The sequence below is a fragment of the Oreochromis niloticus genome, linkage group LG19 (assembly GCF_001858045.2).
Source record: "Oreochromis niloticus isolate F11D_XX linkage group LG19, O_niloticus_UMD_NMBU, whole genome shotgun sequence".
NCBI classification, from domain to species: Eukaryota; Metazoa; Chordata; class Actinopteri; order Cichliformes; family Cichlidae; genus Oreochromis; species Oreochromis niloticus.
Window position 1 is genome coordinate 26,711,716 of NC_031983.2, and position 17,620 is coordinate 26,729,335.

The 17,620-nt window shown below is 45.3% G+C and overlaps 1 protein-coding gene across 7 annotated transcripts in view; it reads right to left on the reverse strand.

The window, feature by feature from the left end:
- The window catches only part of syt14a (synaptotagmin XIVa), a 53,818-nt gene that overhangs the window by 13,750 nt on the left and 22,448 nt on the right, over window positions 1-17,620 (reverse strand). For all 7 annotated transcript variants that reach the window (XM_005477605.4, XM_019349220.2, XM_025901172.1 and 4 more), the window contains exons 3-4: window positions 8,994-9,146; window positions 5,219-5,446 (exon numbers count right to left, since the gene is read on the reverse strand). In XM_005477605.4, coding sequence (XP_005477662.1) covers window positions 5,219-5,446; window positions 8,994-9,146 — 381 coding nt within the window. The remainder of the gene's footprint in view (window positions 1-5,218; window positions 5,447-8,993; window positions 9,147-17,620) is intronic.

Here is a 17,620-nt window from a genome sequence, read left to right on the forward strand (position 1 = left end):
AAGCTATCGTGATCTCACTTACACCTCACCGATTTTCATGTGAGAAAAGTGCTAAATGTGCAGGTTTGAGTGCGAGATGAACAAAATTTGGCTGAGAAACATTCTCTCACTTTTATTAGTTAATGCTTCAGAAAACGGTCTTTGTTCTTATTGAGTGCCACCAGCTGATTGGGTAACCATTCAGAAGTAAACAAGACCCTTAAAATGTGGCCGACTTCCAACATGGCACCAGTCATCACTGCACCCTCATTCAGAATACAAGGGAATTTTGTTCTATGTGAAAAACTAATTTGCTTCTTTCCAAGGTTTATGTTGGATTAGTGAAACCACTTTCATTCAAGCTGAATCAAATCCTGAACTCTGGATTGATTTATTGAGCTTTGTGGTCAGAGTTAGGCCAATCAGCTCTGAGTAAAGTGCATGAAATAAAGCCAGAATCAATGAAACCTCATCCACTTGTGGCAGATGGCTGCTGTTTTTAAGCCTGCTTCTGTCGAAGGTTTCTTTCCTGTTAAAAGTGAGTTTTTCCTTCCCACTGTCGCCAAGTACATGGTCATAGGGGGTTGTTTGACTGTAGAGTTGTCTCTGTGTCATTGGATCATCTTTACTTTGCACAATAAAGTGTGATTTGGTGATATATAAATAAAATTAAACTGAAACCATAGCAACAGGTAAATTAACAGCAATGTGAGTGTATACCATATTTCTCTGAAAAGAAAATAACAACAAAAGAAAAAAAGAATTGTTTTTTTACATAACAGAAAATGTAGATAAATTTTACATTTAATCTTTAAATCTAATTATTATTATTATTATAATAATAACTGTTTTTTTCCACTAATTATTATTATTATTGCCAAGAGCAAAGTACAGGTGACAAGACAAAATAAAAATATGGCTACGATGACAACACAGTTTATTTATGGACCTACTTATAATCATATACTGCTAATTATTTTGAGAGCCCATTGACCATAGGCTGAAATCCTACTATCCACATGAGTGAGAAAACCACCACTGGTAAGCACTGGTACATGCTGTGCAACACTGCTCTCAAAGTGGTCATTAGAGCAGGGGCTGACTTCAGGGAAGGGAAACCTTAGATAATTTTTCTGCTTTCTGCTTACTTCCTATTTTTGGAGTCTGAGTGAAGCCACCGGGGCACCCAAACTCTGATTCTGCAGCTCTGGCACAATCCTCCTCATGTTTTATACATATGTCCTGAGGATGAAGCTCTTCATACTCAGACAAATACAACAGCGGTAGCTGTGGGTGTCGAGAGGAAGCTTTTATGGCTGTTTGCTTGAAAAAATAATGAAATGCGTGTCCTTTAGCGCTCGTGGAAAATCATGGAAACGGCTCACCTATTTATCTAATGAAACTTTCCATATTTGCAGAGAAAGCCTGAACCGATGTCAGCCATGGCATGAGGCCGCTGCTTTGTTATTGCTGATCCACGATGGCTTGGTGGGAGAGAAAACCACAGCCATCAAAGTCTTACCACAGGGAGGAAAATAATGATCCTCCAGTACTTTCAACCAAAGTGCAGCCATGGATGGACAGAGTTTTTACCTCCTCTTTGGTTATAGTCGAGCAATTATAAGTAAGCTGATTATGATCTGATGAACCAAAAACTTTACAGAAGGCGCACAAACAACTGCTTTGCCTTGAATTTGTTTTCTTGGCAGCCAAGAAATACATCATCTGCCAGTTATCTGGATAATCCTTGAAACCTTTAAGGGTATTAGAATCATGAGGAAAAAAATCAAAACAAGACCTTGCGTAGCTAACATGTTGTCATAAATAAACCAAGTAAATTTCAAATTATTGCTGGCAGGCTCTTGTGACTCAAATCCCTGCTTCTCTCTCACGCACAAAGAAAACTCACCACGTGACATTCCTGCAACAGGCAAGAAGTCAGTGATGGATTTGTGCAAGAAAACAAACATGACTTCAATCCAAAGTGAACAGCTCGGTTAATATACACTCACCAGCCACTTTATTAGGTACACATGTTGAACTGCTCGTTAATACAAATATCGGCCAGTCACATGGCAGCTACTGTTTGCACTGAACATGTAGATGTGGTCACAATGACATCATGAACTAAGTAAGCTGAGCATCCGAATGGAGGGGGAGTGTTTTAAGTTACTTTGAACGTGACATTGTTATTGGTGCCAGGCAGGCAGGTGTGAGTACTTCAGAAACAGCTGACCTACTGCTGATCCTACACAAGCACCTCTCAGATTCACAGACAGTGCTCCTGAGAAGTGAAAAGCAGTGAACTCTCTGGGTGAAAATGCCTGTTGATGCCAGACATCAGAGAAGAAGTGCTTTGGAGAAATGTGGCCTGGCCTAATGAGTGTCACATTCAGATGCTAGGGTCAGAATTAAACATGAACACATGGCTTCATCATGCCTTGTATCAACATTTCAGGTTGCTGGAGGTATAATCAGAATCAAAACACTTTATCAATCCAGCAGGGGAAATTGATTTTAATTATCGACACGCAATTAAAAATTATAAACATGAAAGAAAATGTTAACTTTCTTTACTAAAAAATAAGTAAAACAAAGATGCTAAAAGCTCCATTACATTACTGACCTTGTGGGTCAGTTTATTGAGTCTGCTGGTACCTGCTGCCTCAGCGCACCACAGTACAGATGATGGCACAGGCCACCACAGGCTCATAAAACACCGTCAGCATCATCTGGCAGATATTAAACGACCTCAGTCATCTCAGAAAATACCGTTTTTGGAGAGCACTTCTGTGTTTTTAATGAAGCTTATTTTACTGTCATTGTGAACACCAAGACACTTTTAATCCTTCGCTGTCTCCACCCAGACCCCATAAATGCAAACAGGAGTCAGCGGTGTTTTCATCCACATACAGTTTTCCCATGTTAAGCTGCACATGCTTTTGCCTGCATCACATAACAAAGTTGCAGCAGTTAAAGTCCGTGGTGTATAAGGAGAAGACGAGAGAGAGGGGACAGTGCCCCGCAGGGATCCCGTGTCGCTTACTACACTTACTGTCCAACACACAGTGCTGCAGGCGCACATACTGTGGTCTGCCAGTCACTTAGCAAACTATCCAGGTCACTAGGGAGGCATCCACCTGCATCACTGTCAATTTATCACCAGTAGAGCTGGCCTGAAAGCACTGGAGAAGTTCAAAAAACATGATTCCCACAGTGCACGCCAGCTTGTCCAGATGGGCGTAGACATGGCTGAGCAGGTAGAGAATGGCTGGGAGGCAAACTGGAGAGTATGGCGGACATTGTCCTGACACTTTGGCCTCCTTAGAACCAACTGAGCATTGTTTAAATGCTACAGCCTCCCTGATTATTGTTACTCCTTTATGAGCACAGTGTAATCGTTTTCTGATAACAGGTCACGTCACAAAGCTGAAACCATCTCAAACTGGCTTCTTGAACATGTGAGTTCATTGTACTCTAATGGCCTCCACAGTCACCAGACCTCAATCAAATAGAGCACCGTTTGGATGTGGTGGAACAGGAGATCATGGATGTGAAGTCGTCACATGTGCAGCAACTGTGTGATGCTATCATGTCAATTTAACCTAAAATCTCAGAGGAATGTTTTCAGCACATCTTTGAATCTGAACCATGAAGAGTTAAGGCGCAGTATTTGCAAGGTGTATCTAATAATGTGGCCAGGGAGCACATGTAGTGCAGTATTTTCAAAGTAAGCAGATATACGCTGCTTTAAAGCATCACAGCTGCAAAGGAAATACTGCACTGACAGTTACATTAGAGGCACCAGAAACAAAATTCAGATTTTCGATGATTACCTTTGGGACAATAATCTCGAATTGGCTCCTTCATATCTCTAAATGAAGGCAGATTAAATATAAATTCATTCTTAAGTTTTGCTTTTAAGAAATTCCAGATTTTCAGAGTTACCTGAAAATCCTGGAATATAATATTACTGAATAGCACTCATTTCCCCATGTGGGATTATTTTCTATAGTGACCTAAAAATTCAAAGCATCATCTGAAGATAACAGAGACCATCTAGTGGTTATCAGGAGACGCTCTGCTTTTCTTCAACAACAACCTTGTGAAGCCCGTTGCCTCTCTGCTAATGGAGTCAGAAGCACGCCATGTACTACTTCTCCCCCAGCTACGCATTCAAACGCAGCTTTAAATAGACTGTGCCAGACACCCGGCACTTGAACCCACTGTCTTATATAACACAAAAACTGGTTCAGACGTGATTCACCAATCAAGGACCCTGGCAAAGACTAGATTGTTTTTGTCTTTGAAAAATACTGTCAGACACAAACATTCCTGTCTGGGTGTGACGAAAACAGGCAACAACAGCACTACTGATATATTTCTGCAGGATGAAAAACAGGTCAATCGGGGACTTTTAAATGAATTTGACGTTCCTTGTAACAGTTTTCTTCTCTATGCAACAGATACATTTGCTTATTTGCTTTACCTAAAGGGGTAGTTTCACATTTAGGGGCATAGTGTAGGATGGTTCTTACAGGGTTAGATGGGAGGCTGGAAATAGAGGTGAAAGAAGCACCTCAGGATGCTACAAGCTTAAAAAACATCCATTGTAAGTGATGATATGCACATTCTCTTAATTTTAGGCAGAGCCAGTCTTGTCATTTATGCCATGCAAAGCTATTTTTTAAGCATAAAGTTGGGTAAACATTTACTGAGGAGAAAGTCAAGAGTGGCTTTTTGTATAGTGTTAAATCAACACGATATGCTTATTGGCCAATAACGTGTCAGATCCAAGGAGGTCAGTGCCAGCGCTCTTCTGTGACTGAACCCACCTCAAAAAGGGTGAAGAACAAATGCAGCGATGGCGAGTCGGGCAGAAGGGAAACATAGACGTGTTATAAAAAAAGAAGGAAGAGTGCGAGGCTGCGGCTGTGCACATTATACAGACAGTTGACTGTTTCACAACCCTCCCACGGAGAGTGTGCTGAACGGAAGCCTCGCTTTGATCACCTCTCTAGATTAACTGACAGTGTGTATAAGTGTGTGTGTTACACATATGGTGTTCTTGTGTTTGTTGGTACAGAGCTGCAGAAGACTGTGAGCATTTAACAAAAACTCCCTGAGGTGATATGAAGGAAATATCTGAACTTCTCTCTGTGTCGACGGGATCAAACCTGTGGATACACCGAAGACATACAAGACGGTCACATGTATTTCTACATGTGCGAGGACCCACCATCATCAGCTGAGGCTTCACTGCTGTAGCCATCATAATCAGCAGTAAGCGGGCTGTACTTCTGCCGACTCTCCCAGCTGAAACCTCCAGTGTGCTTGGCATTAGAGGACACCTTGGCTCCTCCTCTGAGGCCCTGGGAGCGGCTGACCGCTTCCTGATACTGACCCATCAGTTCATCCTCGCTGTCCGACGATGAAGCCTGCAAGTCAGTGTCGGCGTAGACCTTATCTGTTTGGGGATCGAGGACAGTCAGTTCCATAATCATTTCCCTCCACACTGTCCTATATACTGGTTCAGACATGATTCAATACACACAGTGTAGATTAAATTTAAAAAAACAATAATGGTCTGATTGAACTGAAGACTTTTAGCATTAATTCGAGGTATTTTTAGGAATTTGCTGGCTTTATGTTAGGACGTTTTATACACAGTCACACTGACTAACTGTTTTATGGCCATGTGAGGCCTGTTGCCTATAGCAATAAAAATTATGTTGATAAAAGATCTGGAACGAGCTGTCTGCTGGAGCTCTCAATATGAGACCCAAAGAGATGTCGATACAAGTGAGGGAGGCCATTCATCATTAAATTGAAAAAAACAAAAACAAAAACAAAAACAAAAAAGAACCTTTAGAAGTGACCAAATCAACAAACTGGTACATTTTTTTTTTTAATAAAAGGAAGAATTCTCTGGAAGAGCTGAAAAAAAAAACACAGAAGATGACAAAAGTGGATGATGACAGGTTTAGAAAAACCTTTTGGGACGTCTAGCAGTCATGAAGGATTTGAATGTAGCTGAATGAAGTTCAGTGAAGTTCATAATTTACAACATGAACATCACACTGTATTTGATAAGGCTTTAAACTAGAGATTAAGTCTATAAACTCATCAGGTCGAGTGCTTGGCACATTTATTAGACCACCTGTCATAAAAGCAGGAAAACACAAGTTATTTAGAAAAGGCTGTTTAAAATGTTAAAAAACAAACTAAATTCTTGTTTTAACACCCAAATCTGAGCAGACACAACCACCAAAAGCAAATAAATAATGGAAAATCTGGCATCTTAATCAAAAACTAATAATGTGCTTTAGTTTGTTTTTCTGCTTTTTTCTAAAAGAGTAAACTTGAAAATTTTTGGATAACAACAATAATTATATTTTAGCATGAAAGAATATGATTTTGATTAAAGAGCTTGCGCACACTGGTGGAGTAACCATTACAAAAACATCAAACTGATTTTGCGAATCACCAATACTGTTAATTTAGAACATCTGAGGCTTAAACCTTGCACTGGGTGGTGGTCTAATAGGTTTTGTAAGCACTACATGTTTGCTGAGGCCTCATATAATTGACCTGAAGGGATGTCCTTCCATAGACTTTACAATCAGACAGCATTTTGACACCAGAGGAGATGCCCCCTGCTGGTTATTAGACTGAATTCAGGTTTAAGACAATTTTACTTTGGCTTCACTTTAAGAAGCATCTTTTCTATATATATATATAAAAATATACACTGTATGGGTGGACACAACAGATAAAATCAATGAGGGAAAAAAAATCATTGCACTGGTTCTGGCAGCTGTTGCTTATTGGATCATTCTGAACAGAAAGCTCCTGATCGTTCAGAAAAGCCTTTGATAAGTCACTCCAGTGAAAAAGAAGAGCCCTGTGATCTAAAAGGAACATCTGCACCCTCATCCTGCGATATTACTCTCTCCTTTTGGTTTCTCCTGCACCAAACCTCCATCACACATCCAGCATAATGTAGTGACTGAATTCAGAGAAAGATGTTTAAAATTCTGCTTGTGTTTTCAGTCTGCGTGTCATCATACTCTGATGTCATATACTCTTATGGGTTTTCTTGTTGTTCTTGCCAAGTGATTCGACAACACTTTCTACTGGAATTATCACTCAATGCAACTTTTTCTTCATCACATAGTCAATTTAAATCTCTTCTAAATTCGACAGCATTTATGGACTAAAGCATCCTTTAAATGATTCATAAATCTGTCAAATGCATAGACTCATTTAGTTCGGTTAACTGATGGTTAGCCAAATCAGCTCACCTGCTTTGGTTTATCAATCCAGCAACAATCATGCAAATTTCAATTAATGCCTTTTGAGTCACAACAACAACAACATGCTTTCATAAATGCTTTTAAAAAAGAGCTTCCAAATGTATTTATTAGCTGTGCCGTGATAGACTGGCAGCCTGGCCAAGGTACGGCGGATGAGATATTCTCCAGGTATTTTCCTACGCTCCAAAATGGGATTTTTGTTGTTTTAAATGCTGAACAGGTGACACGTTTTGGAACTACTACAAAGGCTGAAAAGAAACTGGATAGATTTGTAACAGGTGTGTTTTACAAAAGCTAATGGACGTGATCTGAACACAAAAGCACAAATTGCCAGAGCCAATTTGCCTTCCACTGCAGGAAGGCGAGGGCGTCTCAGTAAAAGCTGCTGCGTTTTCACAATACCATTTAAGAGACCCTTAAACAGGCAAACGTGTGATTCCACACGGAGGACAGATTAAGATTGAGTGAACCAAGATTTTCAATAGTCTAAACTTTGAACGTGTGCAGCAACCTGAAGTCACAGTGGAGGCTGTTTAAACAGTAATGAAGATTATTTCCAATAATGAAGCTGCCATGGTGCACAGTTGTTACACAGCTGATAACTATTCATGGAAAACATAAAAGACAGATGGATATCTGTCTTTTATGTTTTCATGACTGCTATGCCTGTCATGAATTTGTTAATTAAAAAAAAAATTATCTTTGCGATCCTTAAATATTCAAACTCTAAGTCAGGCCTCGAGGGCCGGTGTCCTGCAGGTTTTAGATGTGTCCTTGATCCAACACAGCTCATTTAAATGGCCAAATTACCTTCTCAACATGTCTTAAGTTCTCCAAAGGTCTGTTAATGAACTAATCATTTGATTCAGGTGTGATATCTAAAACCTGCAGAACACCGGCCCTTGAGGCCTGGAGTTGGACACCCCTGCTCTGTAAGTGGTCACTTACACGTCCTCTCAATTAGAAGAAGGTATTTCTCAATGTGATGCACATGCTCAGTGAGGGTATAATTAAAATTAGGAAAAGAAACACAATAAAGCAGAGAATAAAAGTGTAACTGATCAGTGATTAAAGCAGTAAGTGAAGTTGTGAAGCTAGTTTTCTGTCACTGTAGCTTTGTATTTTTTCCAGCAGGGGGCAGCACAGCTTTTAAAATAACCTAAGCCGTGGTTGCTCTGCAAACCTTTACACTAACTCAAAAATCTCTCCATGCATTTACAACATGCAGACTTCAACACATGCATCTTTGGAAAACAGAATCAGGAGACTGCAAACTGTTTTTTCAACAGACCGGTGACAATTTGAACTCTAATATTTGTCTCATGTATCTGTCAAAACAGTCACTGTTCCAAATCTATCAACACAGAAGGTCATTGAGATTAGTCACTTTGCTGCGTTACACTGCCTCCCTTTATTTTCTGCAGATGGCTTCTCTGAGTAGAGCAAACTCCCTGTGTGGGCTCCCGGGGGCCACCAACCTTTTAAACCTTTGAAGCCCCCATGGGCAGATGACAAGTAAACAGTCCTACAGCTGTCAGTAACAGTAATCCCGGCATGGGGCTGAGAAAGGCCAGTGTCAGTGGAAAATGCCTCCATGCAGAGGCCGGGCCTCGTGCTGGGATCAAAGGCACTAAAGAAAATCAGATGTGAAATAAAGACAACCAAATGTGCTTTCACTTTAAATTTATGCACGCTCACCTTGCAGCTCAGTGGTTTTCCTGAATTCATCAAGGCACTGAAGGCTCCCTGGGTTCTCTAGTGCCAACTTATTGTTGAGGTACCAAAAGAGGAAAGTCATGAGGATGATGAAGAGTCCGATGGCTGTCAGAAACCCCAGCACCTCTGGAGAGACTAGAAAACAAATACGGCATTTTTAAATATCAAAACGTGACCACGTAAGCTGTTTTTAGCCTATAATCTAATGTAGTAGGTTGTCATGTTGTAAGAAATGGTAATAATTTATTCACACCCTCTTTCACTTTTCCTGAGTTAAAAAAATATTCAGAGGAAGTGACAGTGACAGTTAAGGGAAACCTGGGTCCAGGCCAGAAACAACACAACTATCTGCTAAGAGGACATCACCTCTTTGCAAAACATCTGCAAAATCAGCATGTGAACACAAAGCCAGCAGCAAAGAATGTAGAGTGATGTTAAAGCTGAATGTATACCAACCTGAACCGAGCAGCAAGAGCCAAATATTCAACAGGGAACACAAGAAGTGCCAAAAAAAGCAGTCAAACTTCAACTCTCAATTTCTATTTGTATCTATTTCTACAATAAAATTGGTGTGACATCTGACTTTTTACTTTTCTACACTGACAGAGTTTTTCATGTGTTTCAAAATAGGGAATTCTGTCAGTCTGTAGGACTAAGAGACTGAAGTTAGCCTAAGGTTAATCTTTATGCGTTTCACTCATAATTATAAAACATCTCAGTTCTTCCTGGTGAGTAGAGAGAAAATAATGTAACAAATGATTTTAGATTAGTTATTAAGTAACGTGTGATATATATTACTTTTTTGGAAATGGCCACAAATTACATTAACCAGTGTGGCGTGGGTGTGGCCTCTGGCCAGCTGCAGAGGAGGGTTGATGCAGTGAGCTCCCGGGGCGGCGTAGGGGTGGGGTGAACAGGTGTGCTGGGATCTGAAGGTGATTGTGACTCTTGTTGTGGAAGTTCTTTATATGTTCACAGTGACAGTCGGAGAGGGAGGAGAGCGGACGTGACAGTAGAGAGCGGGAGTGTCTGTGTCCCAGTGCAAAACAAAAACCACAGTTGTAAATAAAAGTTCTGCTGTCATCACACTCGTGTCCAGCGTATGCATAACGGGTCAAACGTTACACTGATGCCGAAACCCTGGCGCGATGTCCGGTCCCCATCCCGCTCCTCCTGCTCCCCCGGTGGCCCAGCCGCCCGCCCAACCGCTGCAGATCTTGGGCCAAATGATGATGGACATGATGGCGATGGCGGCTCGACAGGCAGCCACGCAGGACCAACAGTTGGCGTTGCTTCGCCAGCAATCGGAGCAGCAGACCACGGCTCTGGGGCAGCTGCTGGGGAATGCGGCCGTGCCAGTGCCGGCGCCCCCCACACCCCCCACCACTGTTGGTGACGTTGCACCGGATGAGTGATGAGGAGGACCCGCTGGTGTTTATCGAGGCTTTCCAGGCCACGGCGTTGGCCTGTCACTGGCCGGAGGAGGAATGGGCCGCCCGGCTGCTGCCGCTTCTGTCGGGCGAGGCGCAGACGGCGGCGCTGAGCTTGCCCTGGGCTTGCGGGGGGTGTTCGAGGATGTGTGCCGGGCGTTGCTGGACCGTTTGGGCCTCTCCCCGGAGGATTACCACCGTCAATTCCGGGTCAGCAGGATGACGGGAGGGGAGCGGCCGTTTGCATGGGCTTGGCAGTTGGAGAATGCGGGGGCGAGGTGGCTGCGACCGGGCCCCTCGGATCAATCTCGTCGTCCTCGAGCAATTCGTGGGGGGCCTGCCTGAGGCAACGGCTCGTTGGGTCCGCTGCCACCGCCCGGCGGATCTGACGGCGGCGGTTACGCTGGCGGAGGACCATCTGGCGGCCAACCCGGAACCCAGCCGTGAGGAGCCGCGGCGGGGCGGCCATATTCCGCCGCCCAGGCCGCCGGTGACGGCGACACAGCGGAGGGATGGCGGCCCTGTTAGAACGGAGCAGGCAGCGGGGTGGAGCCCCAGGAACCCGTTCCGGCCGCTGCTTTCCACTGGAACCCAGCGGCCACCGAGGCTGCCACGGAGCCACGGGGAGCCGCTCAGACGCCAGGGCTGGACTGCTGGAAGTGTGGGCGGCCGGGGCACCTGCGCCGAGAATGTCCGCTCATGGAGGTGGGGCAGGTGTTCCGTGTTGCCGGCGCTCCAGCACCCGCCCCCGGTCCAGGAGGGACGTACCGCGTGCCGGTAAGGTGTCAAGGGGGTATTCGCCATGCTTTGGTGGACACGGGCTGTACGCAGACCTTGGTTCACCAAAGCTTGGTTCGCCCCGGGGCATTGTTGGAAGCAAAGTGGGTGGAGGTGAAATGTGTGCATGGGGATATTCACGAGTACCCGGTAGTGTCGCTGCTGCTGAAATTCAGGGGCAAAACGCATAGAGTAAAGGCGGCGGTTAGCCCGCGGCTGTCGCATCCCCTTATTTTGGGCACGGATTGGCCGGGGTTCCACAGCTTACTGGGGCAGTATGCGGGGATGCGATCGCGGTCTGTAAATTTGTGTAACGTTTGCGGAGCGCCGCAGGGTCGACCGACACTGACTCTGGGGGGTAGGAGGTGGCGGGGACTTCTACAGAAGCCCCACTGCCTCCCGTTGTACACCCCACGGAAGATTTTCCACTAGAGCAGTCTCGGGACGACACCAACCGAGTGATGGATATTGATGGTCGCTTGGTGCACCCTGACGCTGCCCGGACTTACCCTCATTTCCAATTGCGGAACGATCGGCTTTATCGAGTGAGCCACGACACTCACACTAATGAGATCCGCACACAGTTGTTGGTGCTGCAAAGCCGCCGGGAAACGATTTTCCAGGTGGCTCATTCGAACCCTATGGCAGGGCATTTGGGTGGTGAGAAAACTCTGGAGCGCATAATGGCCCGATTCTATTGGCTGGGCATTTGGGCTGACGTGCGCCGCTGGTGTGCGTCGTGCCCAGAATGCCAGCTGGTTAACCAGCCGGACGTGCCAAAGGCGCCATTGCGCCCATTACCACTGATGGAGATCCCGTTTGAGCGCATTGGCATGGATCTCATCGGGCCATTTCACCGGAGTACACGCAGCTATCGCTTTGTGTTGGTCCTGGTGGACTACACAACGCGATACCCGGAAGCAGTGCCGCTGCGCACCATTTCAGCGAAGAGCGTGGCGCAGGCACTGTTTCAGGTCATCTCCCGAGTCGGTATTCCGAAAGAAATACTGACTGGCCAGGGCACGTCGTTCATGTCGTGCACATTGCGGGAACTGTACGAATTACTGGGCATTAAATCTATTCGGACCAGTGTCTACCACCCTCAGACTGATGGGCCGGTAGAGAGGCTGAATAAGACTTTAAAGTCCATGATTCGTAAGTTCATTCGCGAGGATGAACGCAATTGGTATCGCTGGTTAGACCCTCTGTTATTTGCAGTGTAGGAGGTGCCCCAGGCCTCCACGGGATTTTCTCCCTTTGAACTGTTGAACGGCAGAAAGCCGCGGGGTGTGCTTGATCTGATTAAGGAAAACAGGGAGGAGGGTCCGAGCCCTAAGAAAAGTGAAGTTCAGTACATGCTGGACCTGCGAGCAAAGCTGCACACACTGGGGAAACTCTCACGGGAGAATTTGCTCCGGGCCCAGCAGTGGCAGCAACGCTTGTACAACAGAGGGGCGAAACTCAGGAAATTTTCACCGGGAGATAAAGTGTTTGTTTTACTTCCTTCTTCCAGCTCTAAGTTACTTGCCAAGTGGCAAGGACCCTTCGTGGTCACATGGCGAGTGGGGGACGTTGATTATGAAGTGGTACGGTCGGACAGGGGCGGAGCCACGCAGATTTACCACCTCAACCTCCTCAAAGCCTGGAGGGAGGCGGAGACCGCTTCTCTGGTGAGCCTGATAAGAGAGAGAGATGAGTTGGGGCCGGAGGCACCAAAATCTAACATCCCCGCCTCCCTCCATTGTAGTGACCATCTCACACAGGCTCAGAGGGCGGATGTTGCTGGCTGCATTGCAACAGTGCTTTGCCGACGTGTTCTCCCCCTTACCCGGCCGTACTTCTCTCATAGAGCACCATTTTGAGACGCAGCCTGGCGTGACGGTGCGTTCACGGCCCTACAGGCTTCCGGAACATAAAAGGCAAATTGTTCTCCAGGAATTGAAGGAAATGCTGAGGTTGGGAGTAATAGAAGAGTCACACAGTGCTTGGTGTAGCCCCATCGTTCTTGTGGTGAAGAAGGATGGGTCTATACGGTTCTGTGTCGACTATCGCAGAGTGAATGAGGTGTCACGTTTTGATGCTTATACCATGCCCCGGGTCGACGAGCTCCTGGACCGGTTGGGCACCGCTCGCTTTTTCACGACACTGGATTTAACCAAGGGCTACTGGCAGATTCCCTTGTCTGCAGAGTCCAAGGAAAAGATGGCCTTCTCCACTCCGTTCGGCTTGTTCGGAGCCCCTGCCACTTTTCAGCGCCTCATGGACCGGGTGCTGTGGCCCCACGCTGCCTATGCTGCCGCCTATCTAAATGATGTCATCATCTACAGCATAGGTGTCAAACTCTGGCCCGCGGGCCAAATTTGGCCCGCAGCCTAATTACATTTGGCCCGCGAAGCCATACCAAATTACTATTAATGCTGGCCTACTGGTATTATACAGCTAATATATATATTGTTTAGTATTAAGCTTTGCTTGTTCCATATTCAGTTTTTCAGCAAAACTTGTTTGAGTCCATAAGAAAAGATTCATTCTTATATCTGGAGGAAGATTTTTTTTCAATAAATATTAATGTTGGCCCGCGACTTTGTTCCAGTTTTGAATTTTGGCCCACTGTGTATTTGAGTTTGACACCCCTGATCTACAGTGACACATGGGCAGAGCATGTGCGGCGTGTGGCTACGGTGCTGGAGTCTCTGAGGCAGGTGGGGCACACGGCCAACCTGAAGAAGTGTGCGGTTGGACGGAGGGAGGTACAGTATTTGGGGTACCACTTGGGGGGCAGGCAGGTGCGACCTCAAGTGGAGAAGACGACGGCGATTGCATCCTGCCCGCGTCCCAAGACGAAAAAGGAGGTGAGACAGTTTCTGGGCTGGCCGGCTACTACCGGCGGCTCGTACCAGGGTTCGCGGACCTGACCAGCCCTCTAACTGATCTCACCCGCAAGGGTGCCCCGGATCTGGTCCAGTGGACGGAGCGGTGCCAGGCGGCGTTTGTGGAGGTGAAACGGGCTCTCTGTGGAGAGCCGCTGCTGTTCACGCCTAACTTCTCCCTCCCTTTTTGTCTGCAGACTGATGCCTCGAGCAAAGGGCTGGGGCCGTTTTGTCCCAGCAGGTAGGGGAGTTGACCGGCCGGTCGTCTACATCAGCCGGAAGCTGACGGACTGCGAGTCACGGTATAGTACCGTAGAGAAGGAGTGCCTGGCAATCCGGTGGGCGGTCGACTTCCTTCGCTACTACCTCCTGGGCCGCTCATTCACCCTCTGCTCAGACCATGCCCCGCTGCAGTGGCTCCACCGCATGAAGGATGCCAACACCCGGATCACTCGGTGGTATCTGGCTCTGCAGCCCTTTAAGTTCAAGGTGATCCATAGGCCGGGCGTGCAGATGGTCGTGGCCGATTTCCTCTCCTCGCGGCGGTGGGGAGTAGGTTCGGCTGGATGGGCCCCGGCCTCAGTCGGGCAGTGGGGATGTGTGGCGTGGGTGTGGCCTCTGGCTAGCTGCAGAGGAGGGGTGCCGCAGTGAGCTCCCGGGGCGGCGCAGGGACGGGGTGAACAGGTGTGCTGGGATCTGAAGGTGATTGTGACTCTTGTTGTGGAAGTTCTTTATATGTTCACAGTGACAGTCGGAGAGGGAGGAGAGCGGATGTGACAGAGAGCGGGAGTGTCTGTGTCCCAGTGCAAAACAAAAACCACAGTTGTAAATAAAAGTTCTGCTGTCATCACACTCGTGTCCAGCGTATGCATAACGGGTCAAACGTTACACCAGTTGTTAAAAATAAATTCAAATTACTGATGTCCACATTCATAAACATCTTAGTTCTTAGTAATTACAGCTAGAACACATCTTTGGCTCTAACTGAAACCTTGGAGGGGTACAATGCTGAAAAAAACATCTGTACTTGTCAGTGTGCAGTGGCATTACTGTGTCAATATTTAGCATCTAACAAAAAACACTTTCTACAAACAATGCAGATGAGAGACACGGAGGTAAATAAACCGGAGGGAAGGAGACCCTAGGGGGTTGTGTCACTGTAGAAACGCAACCTGTTGGTTGCCATAGTGACGGGTTCAGGTGCAGCCTCACACGGACCCCCTGACGCACGGGCAAGTCAGATCTCATTAAAGGCAGCACTGAGTGCCGCACATCAGGAGATCCAGTTAGGTCTGGACACAAACATCATTAGCAAGGCTTTGTTACACCAGAATGAACCTGCCAAGGTGATACATGTATCCTGACTGCACTGTTGACAAACGAATACAAATGCATGACCTTCCGCTACATGTATGACCTTCTGGCATCAGCATGGAGGTGCAACGCCATCACAGACAGTTAAACGGCAGGATGCTTTTCTATTCTCTCCATTAGTGGCATCAAAGTGATCAAATAAGCCTATCATCTTTGTCCTAAACCACTTCTTTACTGTGCTTACGTTAAACTAATGAAGGCTGATTGCCAGATTTAGCTGCAATCAGCCTTCAGAGACCTGCTGTCACCACCTGCAGCCAGTTCAGGAGATTTTTTAGCATTTCACAAAGAACAACTCATCTGTAATCAGAGGGTTCACTGCAACAAATTTCCCACGTGTGGGACTAACAAAGGTTATCTTATGCTTGTTGGACTGTCTGTCTAAAGTGAGCTGTTATAACTGTAAAAACATATAAAAACATGGACAATACAAGGATGGAAACCTCCATGCAACAATGGAACAAAAATATTTGGTTGACCAGTGAATGTGTTGAATTTTTTTTGCATTCATCCAGATGTTGAGTGTAAAACAGTCGTTCAATCCCAAGGCAATTGCACAGACAAATGCATTTACATTGCCAACATGTTGCGAGCGCAACTCATGTGCCACAGGGCAATAGGGGACTCAGCTCAACTGATTGACGGCTGTCGTATTCTGGTTATTCTGGTAACTGTGTCACTAACTTTTGGAGGGTTTACAGAATTTATGCTTCAAACCTACGAGGTGCTGGGTGAACTCTAAATTCACCTAGCTGACAACAGAAGTTCTGAGAAACATAGCATGGTTGTAGCACAGAGTAAAAAATGAAGTATTTGGTAAGTGTATATTTTTTTAGATATGATTTAAAATGCAACTCATGTACCACAGACTGGAGTCTTAGGTTCAAATCCACCCCTGACCATTTTCTCCTTCTCCTCATTTTGTTGCTCATTCTCTGTTTTGTCAAATAAAGGAAAAAAAACTTGAACTTTTAAAGGTTTTGATAAAGATGATAAAGAGCCCTTTTAAAGGTGTCTGGATCCAGATCAACTTCAAAGGTTAGTCAGTTCTAAGTAGGGCCGAGCCTGATTTCTACTGAAATGTTCATGAAACACAGTTTTGAATAATCCTGTTAACAAACTAAACTAATCCCAAAATCTCGTTGAAGTCAAAATTTAAAATGTTATCCTACTAAAGTTTAACACTGAGGGACAATTTCTTCTTTTTTCCTCAGCTTAATGAGAAACATTCAGAATTGTTTCAGCTATCGTGCCTGATAGATCAACCATCTTAATGACGGAACAGACTGCAGCCGTGCTAACCAGAAGTGCTATTAGACCATAAACACTACAATGGAAGTAAAGGGCCTATTAAAGCCATTAAAGGCACTCATTAAAGCCATTTTTAATAAGTATGACGCATGTTCTTACAGAATGATTACGTCTTACACTACAGAGCTTTGCAAAGAGGCTGCTGGCTGGTGAACAGATCAATGGATGATAAAACCAGCAGATTCAGTGTGGTGTCTAATGGAATCAAAGGTTTCCTCAGTGCTGCAGAATTGGTTTGTATTCACAATGCAACATGTGGGGAGGACCAGGGGAGTTTACTTCTGAAAGCTGCTCGCTCAAACACTTCATACACAGAGAAAGTTTGTGACAGAGAGAAAACTTTAGCAACACTCTGTATGCTTTCTGTCATCCCCCTGAATACTGGTGAGCATACAGAGTGGTGCACAGTGGTGATGGTGAGAAGAATTTAGAACCCAGGATGCAGTGAATGAGGAATAAATGTTCAATGTTCAATTCAAAACTATAAAGCGTTTAACATGCTACACCTTTATTTTACTATTGCACTTTGATAACATCCAGAAGAGACAAAACCAACATACAGGCCTGTAGTTGCCTGCAGATCCAGAAACATTGGTTCCTGCATTACACCTAAAGCAACCAATGGCATCGTTACTTATAGATGTATAAAAGATGGCCCTAGCTGCTGTGGTGGGATCCATCTGTTTTTGAATGTCACTATCAAGCTTCAGGATGAGTATTTTCACTGGTTCCATTTTGGTGCTTTAAAACTGAAGGTGACTGGTGAGTTGTAGATTTTACTGTGAAACCACAATCTATAACATATCCCAGATAATCCAGGTGACATGTATAATGCCAAAAATACATA